Source organism: Phalacrocorax carbo, chromosome 6 (assembly GCF_963921805.1).
Source record: "Phalacrocorax carbo chromosome 6, bPhaCar2.1, whole genome shotgun sequence".
Taxonomy (NCBI): Eukaryota; Metazoa; Chordata; class Aves; order Suliformes; family Phalacrocoracidae; genus Phalacrocorax; species Phalacrocorax carbo.
Genome location: NC_087518.1, coordinates 52,369,952 through 52,389,114, shown reverse-complemented (window position 1 = coordinate 52,389,114; position 19,163 = coordinate 52,369,952). Strand labels below are relative to the sequence as shown.

Sequence of the window (19,163 nt, the reverse complement as noted above, 5' to 3'; positions counted from 1 at the left end):
AGTACAGTCATTGCTATAAAAAAAAGTTTAAAAATATATCCCATGGTGGCATACTGGGTCCTAGCTACAGACTAACATCCCTCTGCAATAAAAACTAACATGTTAAGTAATTTGGAAGAAAAAGGGATTTTTATTGTATTACGAGATTTTTACCTTGTATGTATGGAAGCACTTTTCTGTTAAAAAAGGCCTGATCACAATCTTGACTGCAGGGGAGCCATGACAGAGCCTGACAGCTCAGATTTGTCCTGACTGCTCCTTTTAAGATTTAAAACCAATTTCAGCCTCAGCCTCAATCCCTGCATCAGCTTTAGCTGGAAGTGAGCATGAACATCCAAAATTTACACAGATGGACCCCTTTTTGCCTCAGGACAGCTGCCAACCCCTTCAGAAGCCACTGCTATTCTGTTCCCACAGCTCTACCTTGGAGAAGACAACCACAATATTTCATGCACATTTAATACTAACATGAAATATTTATTACCCTTTCCAGCTTTAAGTTCTGTTTAGCATTTTATATCAAACCTCAAACTGGCACCACAAAAAACCCCATACAACTGGAAAGATTTCAGTCCCTGAACCCATGAAAGCTACAGTGAAATGAGTTGCTTCACAAGATCACAATTAAAAGTTTGTTTGCATTGTACATAATCAACCCTTTTACACTCTAAATTATCTTGTCATTACAGTGGTACAGGAACTTTTTCGGAGATGTTAAAGGATTTGAACCTGCATTATCTCATTACTCCTACACAATCTTGCAATAGATCAATGCATTGTATATGACTGGAAGTGCTTGGCATATTCTTCCTAACTGTCTATCCCAACAGTAAAACTCTTTAACATCCCCGAGCATTTCAGATGCCTCACCTCAACCTCCAATGCAACTCAAAGCCCTCATACTGCAGCATCCCATGTCAAAAAAGCCACAAGAGTACAAACTGGCCCCAGCCCAGCCCACTGGCCAAGCATATGGGCTTTTAGGTTACCGATTGGGATTTTCTGCCTGCAAGTCAGCCTTGCCTCTGACAATTAAGGCACCCACAGCCTCTGACCACCTGCACAAGGAACACGAGGGGAGGATGGGCACAATGTCAGCCAATGGTCTGTAGAACAATGTAAATGAAAGCAAAAAGTCAGCCCATGACAAAGATGGAGGATGCATGCTGAGGCCCAGCTGGAATGACACAGGAAGTATGAGTGTCACAGCAGAGGCTCAGCCAGGGCACCCACCACAGAACAGTGGCATGAGCGTGGACAAGAGCGCTGCAAGATGGGGACACAGGGCAGGGTAGGGCTGATGTGCAGCCGAGGGAACAAGAGGCATGCAAGGAAAGGCTGGGTACAGCCTGCCACACCTGCACTCCATGTGTGCCGCCACAGGAGGAAAGGGCTGAACCTGAGCACCCCCATGCTTAGTCACCCCATCTGGGTACTGCCACGTAGTCAGCTGCAGGGACACAGCCTGCAGGCTGGGTGGGGACACCTGCAGCAGCTCCCCTGTGGGTGCAGGACTGCAATGGAGTCACTGGCCCTCACCCAGGTCCAGTGGCAGCTCTGGGAGCCGCAGGCCAAGGAATCACACCTCAGTACTCACCTGCCCCAGCAGTGATGCTTTAGCATACCAGCACCCTCCTTCCCAGGGATGTGGGCATAGGAAGGTCATTTTTCAGTTCCTCCCCAAGGCAGACAACCAGCTTTGGAAGATTGCAAAGTTGTTTAAAAAAAAAAAATTCACACACACACATGGAGTCTGAAAGACCAGAGACAGTGCCAGGAAGAGCCTGTAGCATGAGAGGAAGGGCCTCACCTTCCACACACTGCAGCCTCAGCTTCAGGTACTTCCATCTACTTCCCACCTACCGTCATTGAAGAAAGAATGTGCCAATACATTAAGCTGCCCTTCTTAGATTAAACACCTCTGAATAATTCTCATGCTTCTGTGTTCTACTATAACTTCCTCCAAAACTCTACCCCTCAAGCCCAGAAAAAAAACCCAAACAAATAAAAACTTAATATATTTTGAAATCCTACCAAAATCTGTTTTCTGTTACGTTAACCATGTGCTAGTCAACATCCTTCCCTGGCTTTAAGAGGAGCAGCTGCCAAGAAGTGGCCTTCAACTCACTCGAACTGCAGAGGCTTTGTTACAGAGACACTCCCCTGTAAGAGACGAGTTCCAGATGGATGTTGGTATTTCACATTATTCCTGCACGTTAAACATTTAAAACCATACAAGTTACTTCAGCTTTAATCAATGGGCTAAAATACAAAGACTGAAGCTGCTTTAAGGCTTCAAAAAGACAGTATATTAGTTCTGCTCATCTCTGCTTGAGCCATTACTCCCTATTGCACATTTAACTTACACCTTATTAGTCAGACACATTGTTTCCAGCAGAAACTCCCTCCTGCTTGAGTGAGCCTTATGTGTTTAAACAAGAGGGGCTCTCACCAGCACCCATCTCCTCTCACTCCCTTCTTGCTAATGGGGTATGGATCTTCATGATTCTTGGAGTTCCATAATTATGGGTACAAGACATAGGACTTTCTCCTATTTTTAAACAGTGCCAGCTCATCTCAGCAGGTTAAAAAATAAAAATGACATTTTATAGTATGCAACAGACCAATAAAAAGGCTATGTATCAGTATAACGGGCAGTGACTAACTGCTACAGTTCTGCTTGTGGAGTAAGTTATGCAAAGCCTCCTGGTGTTAAGCATCTGGAAGGCAAGAACACCCCACCATGTTATAAAGTGATAGCCCAGCTTCTGGCAGCTCCTCACTTGCAGCAGAATCAAGCATGTATTCCAGACGCTTCACACTGCTTTCCCTTCTGTCAGCAGCTCTTGTGAAGAGGTCAAATCCATCCAGGCAAAGAAGATACACACCTTCCATCTCTCAAATGTAGTATACTTGAAGAAAGGCACACAAGTTTCAGTCTACATACGTGGAGCGTAAAATGTGACCGGGCAGACAGGATAGAACCGTAGGAAGGTCCATCAGGCACATCCTTGTTCAGTCATTTTGTTTGCTAGAGTTGCATCTGTGACACAGAATACTCAAGGCTGTGGGCCGAGAAAGGGGCTACAGAAGCCTTCCAAATTTAGAGGCACTGAGATAAGAATACTTCTTCGTCATTCAGTTCACTCTGGATGTGCTTAGACATCTGAAAAGATTCCTTTGACTTTATCTAGGTTATCAAACATACTCAACAGCAAGATCACTGCAACTCAACAGTCAGTGCTGACGCCTCACAAAGGCCAGAAGAGCATTCTCAGCTGCATTTCCAGTTCTCCTTCTCATCAGCACCTGAATGGGTGTGTAGTGAATCCTGGGGAAGGGAAAAAAAAGCCAAATAGAGATTTCACACAAAATCACAGGTTGTAAGGGACCTCAGGGATCATCTAGTCCAACCTTTCTGGGAAAAGCACCATCTAAACAAGATGGCCCAGCACCCTGTCCAGACAACTCTTGAAGGTGTCCAACGTGGCTGAGACAACCACTTCCCCTTCAGTCCTTACTGCAAGGGGAGGATCAAAGAATCCCAACCATCTTTTCACCCACAGGGCCAGGTAGTGTATTATATAATCCCAGCACTACAGTAGATAGTTTGCCACCAAGTGCTGCCCACTGCATTCCCTCTCTGCAGTTTCATCTCTCCTGGCTCTACAAGCTTTAATTTGAATGATCTTGCTTAGGAAGAACAAGTACCATCTCAGCTCAAACGTCTCTCAGCCTGTTTGCACAAGGTAGGCTTTGCTAGCATTGGATTTTTCTTTACCTGTGGTAGAAGTTGATGACGTTTCAGCTGTCTATAGAACTCCAACACAGAAGGATCAGCTCTCACTACTTTCGGATCAAAATCCAGAACACGGAGACCTGCAAGGCTGCGGGCTCGGGAGAGGGCTACATAAGCCTGCCCACTCTCAAATACACGGGACAGGGAGATTTCCACACAGTCTAAAGACATGCCCTATCAAAGACACAGAGAAGTTTGTTACAGAACAAACAAACAAAAACAGAATATTGTGCTGTATTAACACTAACCTGTCCTGCAAGTCTGTCAAAGGTACCGTCCTTGGTGTACAGGCTTGATAAAAAAAGGAAGTCTCTTGTTCGATTACGTAACTGATTAAAAGATGGGAATCAGTAGAAAGAAAAGGATATTTTCCCACTGTCAGGAAAACGTTAGCAGGCACTAGGGTCCACTAACTCACTCCAGTGAGCCTCTTGTGTGAAACTCCACAAATCCCATAAAATAAATACAGCAGGGAAAGAAATCCTGCTGGTTTCACCCCTAGTAATTAACTGGAGCAGCCGCCAGTCTCAAGCCATCCTCAGGCAGTCCATCTGAGACAGGATTTGGGTTAGGCCTGGCCAGCTCTTTCTGTACCAGAAGACATCCCAGGAGGCAGCAGAACTTACAACATTGCCTAGTTTAACCAGTGGCATAGGAACAAATTCACAGGTCTAATACCAAGACAAGTGTATGAAGTCTTCTGGAAATGTAGGAAATGCATTAGTAACATTGAAAAAACCCAATGCAGATGACCAAAGGGGGAGTCCAGCCCAAAGAACACAAATGTGACTGCTGCAGCTTCTGCAGGTACACTGCAGACCTCAGCACCAGTAATGCTACCCTGATCAGCCCACCATGGTAAATAATGCCGCTTGACAGTCTAACACCAAGTATGCAGATGGCAGCACCCTTATGGAAACTCCAGCAGTATTGCTAGCCCATCCTTGGCCCTATAGATAAGCATCACAAGCAGAAGAGGTGCTGCGTTCTTTGCAGCTAGACATGTATTCTAGAAGTCCCCCACAACAAGAACCTTTCAGTTTTCCCCCCTGTTTTACCAGCAATGCAAGATCACCCAGGAAATAAGGCTTATGATGGTGTAAAAGTTTATGGACAGCTGTAAAGAACACCCACCTGACTCTTGTGAATGGAAATGGCCCATGCCAATTTTAAAGGCAACTGTTGACGACTCAGATAAACTCCTGATGGACCTTTGAAGACCCATTTCTCCATTTTGATGACCTGTGTGACCCCACAGAGAAACCTCACCTTAGGCAGCCCTGTAGGAATATGAGCAGGAAAGAAACAGGTATGTATTCCTCACACTCAACAGCTAGGAAGCCAGCAGCCGAAGAACACCTTTTTTCCCCATGTCAGTTTTTAATGAATTTTAGGGCTGAATTAAGGTAATCGCACACCATGGGGGAGGGGAAAAAAGGAAAAACCTAAACCCCCACACAGTAAATAGGACGTCCTGAAATGGTGTCTGGGACCTACTTAAGCAGGAGAATTAAACTCAGGTAATTTATCATTTGAGATGCAGATACATACATGTTGCAGGTAACAGAACATTATTCTGAGGGGGAAAAAAAAAAAAAAAAAAAAACAACAAAAAACACCACACACTTCACCAAGACTTGTTTCAACAAAACAGACAGGAAGCAAAAATGAGCATACACGTCTAGAGAACAAACACAAGAGACGCTAAGAGACCCTACAGATAGCTACAGCTGATGCAGCGTATGACATCACAGGTCATGAGAGCTCCAAGCCTCTCATTGCAGACAAGAATTTCTCCCTGCTTTCCCTCAAGTTATTCTTACCAAGCAGTAAACAAAATTAACAAGTCATCAGCCACCAATGATAAGTTGTTTTGGGTTTTTTTCCCCTCTTCCTTCAACAAGAGATCGAAAAGCTTACTTACCCTTCTGTTCACTTTCAAATCCTACAACAACTCCTCGTGCCCCATTCACCAGCCCTTGAGACACATCCAGATTCTTAGCTAGCATCACCTACAGAGAAAAAGATAAATCCTTCAGTGCAATGGTTTTACAGCCTGTTCAGCCACCTGCAGCTAAGCTCCTAGCCAGAAAAAGAAACACAGCAGGCTGACATGGCCACGGCCACATCATTCTATTGCAGGATAGCCACTGTCTCCAATTTGACTGAAAATATTTCACAGCCTTTCCTTCCTAGGATTCCCAACTACATCCATTCTGGAGCACTGAACACCACTTGAGCTGCTTCTGTCCACAGCTGTGAGCTCAGACCCAGGGAGCAGATTCTCCTTCCCCAAACACCAGCCTAGACATATACAGATTCTCTGGAATACCTAAGGAACAACTTCCCAAGACAAACAGTGCTGCTGCTAAGCACAACCCTGCACCCTTTCCACTCTGACAGCCCTAGCTCACAGCAAGGTGCCCAGTCCTGCAAATGTGGCAAGCTGTGCCGTACCCTTACAGGCTAGGAGGACTGCCTGTGCCTGGAAGCTTCTAAACCTGACTGGAAATGCGTGTCAGTCATGGCACTAACCACTGTCCACGAGACATGAACCTGCACCCAAAGCAAACTAACTCTGTCTGGATAAGATTCCAAGGAGAAAGGATACAAAGATTGGGATAGAGTCTTCTGTTGGCCTGCCATTCCGTACAGAATCTGCATTCTAAACATTTAATCTACTCTATACATTTATCTGCTATTCCTTTAATTTTTTATTTACAAATGTAGGTACATGCACCCACCTGGGCTCCAAGCTTTAGCTCAACTCTACCACCCACAGGACACTGAGCATCGATTAATTTCACTAGCATTGGGTCGCTGTCCAAAGCCCCAAAAGTGTACAATTCTCCTGTTAAGGAAAGAAAGGTGTGACAAATTGCAACCATTGAACATAATCCACACAGCACTGCAGGAGGCACAGCATTTATTTCTAACAGCAAGTCCTCTTCTATTATCCTGTCTGCTCTGCTGGTAGGGCATCTTCACACAAACCTTGTCACATCTAACAGCAGAAAGCTCCCTATTGCCTCTCTTCCCAACATAACTCCCAGAGCAAGAGAAGGCTCAGGAACCAAAGGCCAACAGTAAATACAGCCTGAGCAGTCACCATTTTGAGCATATGACCAATTTCACTTGCTGCCAACACCAGATCTCCAAAGAGGACTGAGAAAGAGCCCTAGGGCCAGGCAAGGAGGCAGAAATTAAATAACCCTTTATCCAAATCATGGCTGGATAGAGCACAGCCTTTCTGGGATGCTATAGAAAAAGAAAAAGCAGGGGTATGGAGCCAATAATGACCCACCCTACCTCACAGCAAGCAATGAGTTCGCCATCTATTACACACCGAGAAGTAACAGTGGGGACTTTTAAGCAAAAAGCTGTGAAGTCTTTCCCCAGGCAGCTCAACTCCAACAGGCACAGCTTGGACTGGTGCAGCTGTGCATGAAGGAGCACCAGTTCTTCCTGACACCACAGGATCACTAGTGCATCCACTCAAAGCTCAGCCCCAAAGCCAGCAGCTTCCTCCAAGGAGTTCACCTGATAGCTGTTGCAAGCATCTCTCATTAGTTATTGCTACATCATCTTTATGGGTGCAGAGCCGCGTAGCCAGGATCCCATCACGCTCAGACCTGTTAGCAGCAGTCTGCATCAACAGTCTGGTAACCTCCTCTGTGCACCTGGTAACCAGGAAAAGGGGATTCTTATTTGAAGTGATCAGACACAGGTCTTGAGCAGCAGTAACCACCACACAGCTGGATCAGGCTGTGCAAGCCCCAGCCCTCCAGAGATCAGGACAAAGATAACTACGCAATATCAGAGAGAAGTGCAAGTGTGTGTCCCAGCCCTGCCCGCTTGGTGTCCATTGAATTTCTTCACAGAAATTGCAGAGAGGGACCCTAGGAAGGTCCTTCCTTACCGGAGCAGCATATATAAAGACTGCTTGCATTGGTTAAAGCATTTATAGATATTGTCCCCAGCTACACATTCCTGATAGAGCACAGAGAAGCAACAAACACCTCTTTCTTCTGCGCCATCAGTAGGGAAGCAGGGATTATGAAGTTTTTCCTCACCTGCCTAAGCGGACTGCACTCAAGAGCGAGACAAAGGTCTTGTCAGTCTGTCTCCACACTTCGGTCAGCTCCATGTTTATGTGGATGCATTTCCTCCAGCTTTTTGCCTGGCAAATCATTCTCTTGTTACAAAAGAGCCAGACTTGCAGTATGAGAATGAGTTTAGGGACAGTTTTGTACCTGGAAGCAGAACTTGGTTTCTTCATTAGCCTTGCAGACTGGGGGTAGCTGCAAGAAGTCCCCACAGATGATCAGCTGAATTCCTCCAAAAGGCTCATCCCGTTTTCTGACTGCCCTGGAAGGGAAAGAGGAAGAGAGGAGAAACTTTGAACGCCCTCCATGACCTGGATGTAGTCAGGTCTCAGAAGTTACTTCTTAGTCTGTCAGTATGTTCAGACATGCACCACCTACAGTAAGGTATGATTACCTGTGTCAGAAGAGCTCAAATAATTAAGCAGTGCTATTGCATGACACTGAGCTTGCTTTGCTTACCCACCCTAAGTGTCATTGCCCATCTTGGTTCTTTGGTAGCTGCTATACTACCACTGCTGCTCCCTGCAAGAGACAGCTGCTGGGCACAGCCTAGACAGCTGTAATCTGGACTCAGCTATATACACAACACTTGGCTCCAGAGATTGAAACAGCAACCAGAACAGCCACATCTGGGGAGCAGGGACATGATCAAAACTTATCAAGATAAAGGTCTGCCCACATCCTGGATACTTTTTAATATTTCCTTCCAGTCCTATGCCAGCAGCTTCCTTGTATCCATTCACACATCCAAAGGAAGGAAGCGGCATGGAAATTTAGTGAAACTAATGTCTGTTAGCTGTTTGGCCTGGCAATCTCTTACCTCGCCACCGCCTCCAGCCTGTCAAAGAACTTGCCGTCCACCATTGAGATCTCATCAATAATTAAGTGCTGGCAGGCCAGCCAGTGCTGGCGCACCCCAGGCCTCTCTGCCAGCTGAATACACTGTTCCAGAGGTGCCTTCCCAGAGCCGATTCCTGGCAGGGGAGAAGACAGAGAATGACTTGGAGAACAAGTCCTGTGAGAAACGGCTGAGGGAGCTGGGGTTGTTTAGTCTGGAGAAGAGGAGGCTGAGGGGAGACCTCAGTGAGGTGGGTGTTGGTCTCTTCTCCCAAGTTACTAGTGATAGGACGAGAGGAAATGGCCTCAAGCTGCGTCAGGGGAGGTTTAGATTGGATATTAGGGAAAACGTCTTCACTAGAAGAGTGGTCAGGCATTGGAACAGGCTGCCCAGGGAGGTGGTGGAGTCACCATCCCTGGAGGTGTTAAAAAAGGGTGTAGATGTGGCACTTCAGGGCATGGTTTAGGAGGCCTGGGGATGTTGGTTTGGGGGTTGGACTTTATGATTTTAGAGGTCTTTTCCAACCTCAATGATTCTATGAAAGTAAAGCTTTGAGAAGGTCCTGACTCTTTGGGAGGGGAGTGAGAACTCCCAGCCCCTCGCTGTTAGACAGACCCTTACCTGCAAAGGCGTGGAGAGTGGTACCACCGATGTGGCAAGCCGCCACTCCCGTGCTGGCTGTAGCGTATGTGCTCTTGGGTGGGAGGGATCCCACGATCTTCTTCAGCAGGAACGACTTCCCAGTCCCTTAGAAAGGGAGGATGCAGCAGGTCAGTGGTAGGCCCGGGGACTTCACCCACTGGCAGCCGCCCAGCCCCCTCACCTGCACAGCCGGTGAAGAAGATGCTCTTCCCGCTCCGCACGGCGCCCAGGACCGCCTCCTGCTCCGCCGAGAGCCTGGCCGGGGGTCGCCTCTCCGCGCGGGGCACCTGCGGGATCGGGCGGCGGCTGCTGTGAGACCGGGGCCGGGAGCCGGCAACCGGGGCCGCCCCCCTCGCCCCGGGACTCACCTCGGCAGGGCGCTCTCCCCGCGCCTCGCCGCCGTGGGGGCGGCCGGGGCCGCGCAGCAGGTCTCGCTCCTGCAGCGGGCTGATAACGGCGAAGGCCGGCGGCGGCCGGTCCAGCAGCCGGGGGAGGCGGCGTGCGCCCCGCGGCCCGGCGGCGACCTTCAGCCGCAGGAGACGGAGGAAGCGGCGCAGCGCGTCTGGGGGACAGTCGGACAGCAGCACCTGGGCGCCGCTCGGCCCCACCCGCACGGCCGCCCGCCCGTCGCCCGCGAACCGCGTGAAGAGCCGCACGGTGTCACCAGCCAGCACGAAGCTCAGCACCGCCGCCCCGCCGTTACCGACCACTCGCAGCACCGGCTGCCGCAGCTCGTTGCGGCCCAGCAGCACCATCGCGCCCCGCATCAGGCGGCGCCGCGGGGCTTCTCCGCCCGGCAGCGGCTGCTCCACGGCCACGGTGCAGCGCAGCTCCGCGTCCTCCATCCTGCCACCGCCTCCGCCGCACCGGTCATTCAAACCCGCCGCGTGCAGCCGCCGCCAATCAGCGCCGGGGGCTTTAACTCGGCGGCCAATAGGAAGCGGGAAGGGACTGGGAACGCCAGCCGGGCCAATCAGCGGCCTCGTGGAGATCACGTGAGGCGTTGCCAGGCTACGGGACGCCCGGCGGTGCCATGGCCGCCCGCAGCGCGGGGAAGCAGCCGCCGGATCCGGTGCGGCAGAACCGGCTCCTCTGCGAGCGGGTGCGGAAGGAGCTGCAGTACCAGGGGCTGCACACGCAGTACGGCGTGAACCCACTCCGCCGCGGTGAGGTGGCGCGACGGCGGCCCCGCGGGCACCGGCAACGGTCGCGGAGGGCAAGACGAGGATGGGGCAGAGGGGAGGCCCGTGGGGCGGAGGGGAGGGGAAGCCCCTGGGGCCCGCCCGACGCAGGAGCAGTGCACCCAAGAGGGCCCATAGGAGGGGTAGATCTGGAAGGAGCAACCGGTGGGCTTTTTGTAACACAGGAGAAACGAGCCTGCGCACTCAAAAGACAGAATTGAGATAAGACCGACTTGCTCAAATTAGACAATGCCACGTAGAAGGCCACAGTGTCTGGAACCCAAGGATCTTGAGCAGAAACCACAGAGCTAAGATGGGGCGGAGAGCCCCAACAATAGACCCTGTTTCTTCAGCCCCTGGGCTGATTTCTACCTGCCCACTGATAGTCATGGAACATCATTGCCTACACTGGCACGAACAGGTGGTGTGAACAGGTTCACAAAAATGAACCAAACAAAAATGAACCAAAGGAAAATCATTTGACGCCTGGTGCAGGCCACCACATGGTGGGATGGAACATTGCTCTGGTGAATGCAAGCAGCATCCAGCAACATGCCTTTAGCATGGTTAACCCCCTTCCCTTTCTAGGAAGTTGCTATTAATCAGTACTCTAACACACTTTGTTCTCTTCACATGCTGTTCTTCCTTTACAACTCCAGTGAAGTAGCTGGGCCCAAACTGGGGAATAACCAGACAGAGCATTTGGAGTGACAGATATTCTATACCTGGCTGTGATGCTAAAATCACATTGAAGTAATTCACCTGCATCATTTCTTTCCAGTTCACACGATCACCAAGAAGCCTATGTCTTGGCATGATAATATAGAAGAGCCAGCAGATGGTAAGTAATCTCTGAACAGCTTGTGATAATTAAATAAGAAAATGACTAATAGGAAAGATCAAAAAATTCCAATTAGTCTAAAAGATGACATATGTGGAAACACCCCTGTGACAACAGAAGAAAATTAAATTCATTCATGATTTTTGTTAAATATAAGGCAGGTTTTTTCCACTTTAAATCCCTTTTCCATTACTTTTTCATTATCAGCACAAGCTCGCATTCATGCAATTATGCTTTTGTTTTTGTTCAGGTATCACACTATAAAATTCTGCTTAAGAATCTAAACCTCTTTCAGGGGAAAACAAAAAAATCTAGAAACATATTTTATACATACACGTTGCCTGTCATTGCAGATTCTACCTAACCACTGCATGCAGTAAAGTGCTGAAATGGCCGCTGAGTCTTGCTTTAGAGCACTAATAACAGGACTACAGCAACTACTACAGCAACTGCTCCTGTATTTCTAACATGCCAGTTTTGGCTAAAAACCTTAACAGTTGGTTAAGGTTGGCCTGTTCTAGTCGAGGATTGTGGGGGAAAAAAAAAACAAAACAAGGAAAGGCAGCAGGTCTCAGGCAACTGAGAAAGACGACAGGTAACGTGGAACGTTGGCTGATACTAGATGTGGTATAAGAAAAGTAAGATGCTACAATACAGTAGGCAGGGTTGACAGAATTAACAGGAGAATATAGGCAGGCAAATCTTGAAACTTCATCAGGATAAATTTAAGTAGAAATGTCACCCTGCATTCTCTAACAAAATAATTTGCAGAAGCATAGAGGTTGCCTCCAACCTTCGCTTCCTTGCTATTGCTTGGACAAGGTTAGGATGTCTCATTCTAACACACATCCACAGGTGACTGTTTTTAAACATACTTTCTTTCATTTGTATTTGTCTCTCTCAAACCAACAGCCAGGTTTCTGAATCTTATTCACCATGCAGCACTGGAGCCAACAAAGAAATATTCAGAGCCACAAACTGAAAGCCAAGAAATTGGCTGGAACACAACACCTTTGGTGAGTAGGGTGCTTAAGGGACTCGGCTATTTGCAGGATCCAGAGAGGTTCAGCCCATCACACTGAAAGATATTCATGCAAGAAAATAATTTGTGACAAACATGGAAAACAGATATGACTAGGAATGAGCAGAGCTGTTCATGGACAACAAGCTTTTAAAATTTACACCTAAGAGGACTCTTCACACTGGCATAGGCTCATGAACACAGTAGCAGTGTATTTCCCCTGAGAAACCTGGATGCAAAATGACTACAATGGCAGTCAACCCCTAGCATAACGCCAAATGTCACATACATTGTCACGGCTGTTTACTGAAGAATTCAGCCACAAGAAACGGTGTAGTGAGCAATGTGAAGCAACATACATAAAAACTGTGAAAAGAAATGTGCCGCTGTACAGTATCTGTCAAACAAATTGCAAAAGCAAAACCATAAAATTAATAATCAGCTGAGTAAATCCAAGGCAGAATACACCAGCGAGGATTCATCTGGGGAAGTGTGAATTAACAGGAGGAAATCTTATTAACAAGCTGAGACATCAATCATATCCGACAAACAAATAGCTGTGATGATGACTGACTTTGTAGATTAGTGTTTTGAGAAAGGCAAATGATGGTCTGATTAATTTTGGGCTGTCACAAAGAAAACTAAGATAAATAAGAACATAGGACAGTCTTCTGCAACTTTTCATATTACACTTCAGGTAAACTAGTTACTCATGACAAGGCTAGCAACAGACATCTCAGCAGGGCTTTACACTGTTAGATACTGGTGGTAGGATTAGGCTGGCAGGAAAGAGGCAGCTAAATTTGCATGTAGGAAAGTGAGTTAAATTTATAGTCAGGACTCACGATGCTGTTTCATACATTAAGTTTTCCTTTTTCACCAGGTTCCTCCATAACAAACCAGTGAACAGTATATTCTCAAATAGGTGGTACCCTATTCATTTGTCATTTGGGCATTTCTCAGTAGCAAGAACACCATGCATCAGTCTTCCCTGGAGGGACTACTACTAATTCTAGTAAAAGCACATGACCATTCATCATTTTTCTTTCCCAGGTTCATGTGGACCGTACTGATTGCAGACTCTACTTCCCACGCCACAGAACTGAGATCACTAAGTAAATGGCCGCCATGGGCACGGGGAGGAGCAGTCGGAGAACCTGCAGTAGCAGAGTGGCAAAGCCACACAACTGAAAAGAGGCAGTTAATGACATCTAATGTGTTAGGCCTTGCTTGTTATTAGGTGAGTCTGGTAGATTTCTGGCAAGAGAAGACAGCGAGAAAAGGAAAGAGAGAACCTCAAGTCTGTCCAGATTTGTAGCCTGACAATAGTCACAGAAATAAACCGATTTGTAAGATTGTTGCATTTGTCTCACTGTTGTTTCCACACCCATCGATATCAACAGTCTAAAAACTGCTTTAAGATCTTGACAGGCTTCAGACTTCCTATTCTGACATCGGCAAGATGACCCAGAACTCAAGTTCACTAAGTACATGTCAACAGTAGCTGTGGAAAAAGCTGTCACAATGAAAGGAACAAAGGACAGGTTTCAGCCACCATTCATAACACAACTAAAAATGAATTAGCTCTGTGCAAACCATTTAATGCGTTCACACCCCAAAGGTTTAAGTAGAAAACAATCCTTCAACCAAACAGACAATAAGAAATTAGTGATAAGGCACTAGCTTCCACTGACTTTTCTTTCTTTCCACTTGGAAGCATTCAGCTTGCTCCACGGTTAGCTGCTTTCCAGCAGAAACACATTTTGCAACACACAGAAACACAGGAATCCCACTGGGGAGCACAGTCCTCTTATCGTGCTCTGTTCTTCATTTTCTGCCTTGCTCTCTTTCCAGGTCTCTTCTGCAAAAGAAGGACAGATTCAGATCTTTATTTTCCTGTCCTTAATTTTTGTTCTAGCTCTATAGCTTGGGGAGGATAGCAAGCAGAGGATATTTGTCAGTACCTCTGGAGAGGGAGGTTTGCGGGCACAGGTAGCAACAAACAGTACCGCTAACTCCCCCGCTCATTTCCCTGCTCAGACACTGAACCACCGTCCTCACCAGCTGCAACTGAACTACTTTCAGCTCCCAAAGACGGACATTGTCACTCCCAGATGCTGGAGGCACCCATCACATACTTAGCTCTCCCTCCCAGACTAGGGCTGGCTTCCTACGATCATTTGCATGCAACATTTTACTTACATTGAGGGCTTTTTTCCCTCCTTTTCCTGCTTTTCCTGGGCCTTTGTTGTGAGCCACTTTTGACCGGAAGCTGGATACGTCATTGCAACTCTCCTTTGTGTTCCACTTTGAGCCCTTCTTCTTCCCACCAAAACCAAACTTCTGATTCTTGTACCGTCTTTTGGCATTTGGTCTGAAAAACAACCAAACACCATCATCACTTATATTCCTCTCCTCAGGAAGCTCTCAAGAAGGCACATGTATCTGCTGATGGACTCCCGTCAGCGATCATAAACCCTTCCCCTCTTATTGAAGAGGCAGAAATTAGCACATTTCAGTCTCTGCTCCAGTATGGACACAGTTTTCCTCCTCTCTAGGGACAGAAAGTCACCTCAGACTTATTTTAACAAACATTAATCAGAACAGCTTTCTTGTTCCACAAAATGATACCCTAAAAGACAAAAAAACCCAGAGATTCTAGATTTAAATATCTTTCTTTTCTGGTCTCACCCCTTCTTCATCCGTTGACTTGCACTGCCTTTTTTATTCCCTTGAGATGACGTCTGGTCTTCATCTAGAAAATCCAGCTTGTCAGAGAGACCTGCAAGAGCAAAGACATAACAGTTGCCCAGCTACCACCACAAAAAATGTGAATCTTCAGTCTAAGCAAGTAATAGCAACAAGTCACCCGCACTGAAGAACAGCTACCTGGGAGGATTTTCACTGCCACTGGCGTATGATCCTGCACAGCAGCAGCCTGTCAAGCTCACCGCCCAGCACTGCACACTGACGCCACACATCACGCTGCCTTATACCGCTCACACATCACTGTTCCCATGACACATTTGCTCTCTTAGACAAGTTAACTTTACCTTTCTGATATTTCTTGACTGCATTCAACATATTTTTTTTCTCCTTTTGTCTCCTCTGCAGAATCTCAGTTTGCACCTGAGATTAGAAGCAGAACGTTAGTGTTGTTCCCTGTAGTGTCCCTTACTTTTTTCCCTCCTCTTTTTTTGCTGTCTTCCTTCAAAGCAGCTAGAAAGAAGACTAGACAGATTCCATATGTTTTAGCCAGCCTCCTGTGGTCTCACTTTCTAAGTTCCTCTCTCAAGCTCTAGATTCTTGTCATAGATAGATCCCTTCTGTAGCTCCTCCTCACCTTCTTGCCATATTTTCTCATTGCACGGAGCTGCTTCGCTTTCTCAGACCTCTCCATGGCTTCTTGTTTACTCTTAAGTTTCTGTCGGATCTTATTAGGGGATAGAAAAAAACAAAATTTATCAGTAATGCTAAAGAAAATATGAGAATTTTATGACTGCTGTGCAGTCCTGAAATGAATAATTATGTGAACTATCAATGAGTGTAAAAAACAAAACATCTCTCAATCAGATAATGCTTTATAAGGCATAACATTCTTTCAACTCAACACTGGAACAGTTATTACAGAAACTCCTGAACTGATCTGTAGCCAAAATCTAGGTAAAAAGACAACATTCACACAGAGACAAGACAAAGCCTTGTCATATCTTGTCAGTCTACTCAGGTGTATGTAGACTTGATAGGTTCTTTCTTGTCATGACTATTAAAAGTAAAGCACTGAAGAAGAATCAACAACCCTTCCATGCCATAGAAAACATATTTTTCATTCCCTTCTTGTTTACAAACATTGCCGTAAGGGTGCCACATTACAAGGGATTACACAGATTTCAGAACAGACCTTCTGGATTCAGCCTGACTCCACTAGGAGGTAAAAACTCTGGTCTTCAAACAGAAGCCAGCAAAAGAACGTAACAGTCATGCAGAATTGACTTAAGCCTCATCAAAAGCCAATTATTAATCTTCATCTTCTCTAGAAAGATTCTATCAGCCATCAAAACAGTGCCTAGGTCATACATGAACCTCCAAATGAGGCTCCAGCTCATGTTTAACTTATACAATGTAGTCTTTTTTTCCAAAACAAAAAAAAAAATTAGGGTTCTGTTTTGAGCAAAGACCACAGTCGAGAAGTAAGTTTGTGAAATTCTTATTTCCTACACAAATCTGACTTACTACCCATGATAGATTGATTCAATAACACACAATTTAAAGTCACAGGGAACCAAAACACAGAGTATAAACAAAGAGTGATAATTAAATAGGGAAAAAGGATCATGTTAATGCCACAGTTGACTGCAAGTCTTAGGCCAAAGAGCATAAATGCAGCCAACTTTGCAACCACTGTCACACACATGGCGAGAGAGTCTCCATTTTCAATATTAAATACATTCAGGACAGAATATAAATTGCGCTTTTCTACTTTACGTTCCAATCTGGTATGGAAATCCCCACATTGCACTAGAATACCTAAACAGGAAGAAACTTCCCGCCACAAACAAAATTTCAAACACATTGTTGCAGGCGTTTGTCAAAGAGTCGAAGGAAAGTGTTCACAAATCACTCCTCAAAGTTAATCCCTCACACAGGTTAAAACCAACACAAAACACAGGAAAGCAAGCCATTATTCACTGCACATACCTTCTGCATCTGTTGGTCTGATTTGGCCATCTCTGCAAAGTAATCATCTGGCCTTCTAGTAGGAACTTGGAGCTTACGCAACCTAGGTAGGGCTTCCAGGACCGCCGCCTGAGCCTGCCGGTAGCTAGGGAGACAGCACAGCACCAGCTCTGTCACAGGGTATCGGGCATTTCACGGCGCTGACAGAAACTCTGTTCGCATAAGCTAGCTGATACTGGGATATAACAAGCATTGATCTAGAATTACATCAACATTCTGTGCTCTACAGCGTTCAGTGCTACTAAAAGCAATTTAGGTGCTAGTACAATATTAATGCTTATACCTTGCCCATATACATTCATCTAGTTTCCAGTTAGTTTTATTTGTTGGATTTTAAAAGGCAAGGCAAAACAACAGAACACTCCATAACCCGAGTTAACGCCATAGTGCTGCAACCAAGGAACTTTTTAAAATAAACTTTTCAGCAAAGGATGGAAGTGTGCTGCACGGAGGGAAATTATTTCCAGTCACAAGTTGTCATGCTTTTAGCTGGGAAGGAGTTAATATTCTTCACTGTAGCTGGCATAGTGCTGTTTTGGACTTAGTATGAGAATAATGTTGATAACACACAGATGTTTTAGTTGTTGCTAAGTAGTGCTTACACTAGTCAAAGACTTTTCCAGCCTCCCATGCTCTGCTGGGTGCACAAGAAGCTGGGAAGACAGGGGGTACAGCCAAGACACCTGATCCAAACTGACCAAAGGGATATTCCATATCATATGACATCATGCCCAGTATATTAACTGGGGGGAGTTGGCCAGGGAAGCAGCAACTGTGGCTTGGGGACCAGTGGTATCGGTCGGTGGACGGTGAGCAGTTGCATCGCTTGTTGTTTGGTTTTTTCTCCCCTCCCAGGTTTCATAGCTCTCTCTTGTTACTTTCCTTTTCATTATATTATTATTACTACTATTACTGTTTTATTTTAATTATTAAACTGCTCTTATCTCAACCCAAGTTTTCTTTCTCTCTCCCATCCCACTGGGGTGGGGGGAGTGAGCGAGAGGCTGCGTGGGGCTCGGTTGCTGCCTGGGGCTAAACCACGACACAAGATAAGTTAAATACACTAGCATAAACTTTTAGTTATTTTGGAGGACATTCAAAACCATCAAATATCAAACACGGCCCAAGAGTGACAGGGCACCTGTGACAGCCCGTGCGGCAGCCCGAGGTGCACCTGCATGACTCCCAGCACACAGCAGTACGCCTAGACCCTGCAAGAAATTTGGTTTTGGCACTTACAAGCACATCTCCCTCTGGAAATCATTCTCAGGGTCAACGGCATCTTTGCTCGGAGCACTCTGTGAGACGGGATCTGCGACCTGGCCCGAAGTCACGTCCAGCCTTTCCACCCACGCCAGCTGCTGCTTGAACTCGGAGAGGCACCGCTTCAGGCCGTGCTGTGAGGGAAGCGCAGCCCTGCACACCACCGCGCCGAGCCGCAACCCCGGGCGGGCACGGCCGAGCCTCCGGGTCACAGGGCGGGATGGGCGACACCCCACACCGCCACAGCACCGCGGGGGCCCCGGAGCCCTGCCCCGACGGGGGCTCCCCGGCCCCGCACCCGGCGCTGGGGGACGCGGGCCCCGGCCCGGGCCTCTCCCCCTTGCCCCCCGAAGGCCCCGCTTACCGCGTCGTTGCACCGCTTCGGCCGCTCCTCCAGCACCACGTTGAGCCCCGGCTTCAGCTCGCCCCGCGAAAAGGCCTCCTGGAGCTGCGGGGAGGACACGGTCAGGCCTCCCCGCCCCGCCACGCCTGCGGGGGGCACCGGGCAGCCCTGCCGCGGGAGGCCTCACCCCCAGCCCCGCCACCGCAGGCTCGGGCTCACCTCCGAATCCGAGAGAGAGGAGTCCTCCGAGTCCGAGCCCGAGTCCGAGCCGGAGAAGGAGCCGCGCCGCGCCATGCCGCTGCCGCCGCCGCTTCCGGCCGCGTGCGCCTGCCCCCGCCGCCGCTTCCGGCGGGGCCGCGGTTGCTACGGGCGACGGTGGCAGCGGCAGCACC

General features: G+C 47.4%; 3 protein-coding genes across 3 annotated transcripts; 1 reads left to right on the top strand and 2 right to left on the bottom strand.

The window, feature by feature from the left end:
- Positions 1-618: 618 nt before the first annotated feature.
- PIF1 (PIF1 5'-to-3' DNA helicase) lies at positions 619-10,281 on the bottom strand. Its single transcript, XM_064455315.1, has 12 exons — positions 9,754-10,281; positions 9,567-9,672; positions 9,365-9,490; positions 8,726-8,879; positions 8,053-8,167; positions 7,873-7,979; positions 7,340-7,479; positions 6,544-6,650; positions 5,724-5,811; positions 4,934-5,079; positions 3,782-3,973; positions 619-3,331 (listed from the first exon to the last, which is right to left on the bottom strand). Exons 1-12 carry the CDS (start codon positions 10,228-10,230, stop codon positions 3,275-3,277), a joined length of 1,815 nt encoding a protein of 604 aa, XP_064311385.1. The 5' UTR covers positions 10,231-10,281; the 3' UTR covers positions 619-3,274.
- On the top strand, positions 9,544-13,785 carry CFAP144 (cilia and flagella associated protein 144). The gene is made up of 4 exons (XM_064455321.1): positions 9,544-10,551; positions 11,348-11,407; positions 12,320-12,423; positions 13,482-13,785. Exons 1-4 carry the CDS (start codon positions 10,419-10,421, stop codon positions 13,545-13,547), a joined length of 363 nt encoding a protein of 120 aa, XP_064311391.1. The 5' UTR covers positions 9,544-10,418; the 3' UTR covers positions 13,548-13,785.
- A 228-nt stretch (positions 13,786-14,013) lies between these two features.
- Positions 14,014-19,117, bottom strand: EBNA1BP2 (EBNA1 binding protein 2). The gene is made up of 9 exons (XM_064455316.1): positions 18,991-19,117; positions 18,793-18,876; positions 18,405-18,562; positions 17,127-17,250; positions 15,772-15,861; positions 15,482-15,557; positions 15,120-15,210; positions 14,631-14,802; positions 14,014-14,289 (listed from the first exon to the last, which is right to left on the bottom strand). Exons 1-9 carry the CDS (start codon positions 19,063-19,065, stop codon positions 14,239-14,241), a joined length of 921 nt encoding a protein of 306 aa, XP_064311386.1. The 5' UTR covers positions 19,066-19,117; the 3' UTR covers positions 14,014-14,238.
- Positions 19,118-19,163: the final 46 nt, after the last annotated feature.

Bases quoted from the DNA above. Each gene is read 5' to 3' on its own strand.
- CFAP144 (XM_064455321.1), top strand. From the start codon at position 10,419: ATGGCCGCCCGCAGCGCGGGGAAGCAGCCGCCGGATCCGGTGCGGCAG. The intron at 10,552-11,347 runs GTGAGGTGGCGC...ATTTCTTTCCAG, and splicing joins CGTGAACCCACTCCGCCGCG to TTCACACGATCACCAAGAAG. The intron at 12,424-13,481 runs GTGAGTAGGGTG...TTTCTTTCCCAG, and splicing joins GCTGGAACACAACACCTTTG to GTTCATGTGGACCGTACTGA.
- PIF1 (XM_064455315.1), bottom strand. From the start codon at position 10,230: ATGGAGGACGCGGAGCTGCGCTGCACCGTGGCCGTGGAGCAGCCGCTG. The intron at 7,480-7,872 runs GTGAGGAAAAAC...CCTGGTTACCAG, and splicing joins AGTGCAGTCCGCTTAGGCAG to GTGCACAGAGGAGGTTACCA. The intron at 5,812-6,543 runs GTGGGTGCATGT...TTTTCTCTGTAG, and splicing joins AGCTAAAGCTTGGAGCCCAG to GTGATGCTAGCTAAGAATCT.
- EBNA1BP2 (XM_064455316.1), bottom strand. From the start codon at position 19,065: ATGGCGCGGCGCGGCTCCTTCTCCGGCTCGGACTCGGGCTCGGACTCG. The intron at 15,211-15,481 runs GTAAAGTTAACT...TTGCTCTTGCAG, and splicing joins AGTCAAGAAATATCAGAAAG to GTCTCTCTGACAAGCTGGAT. The intron at 14,290-14,630 runs GTAAGTAAAATG...CTTCTTTTGCAG, and splicing joins GAGGGAAAAAAGCCCTCAAT to AAGAGACCTGGAAAGAGAGC.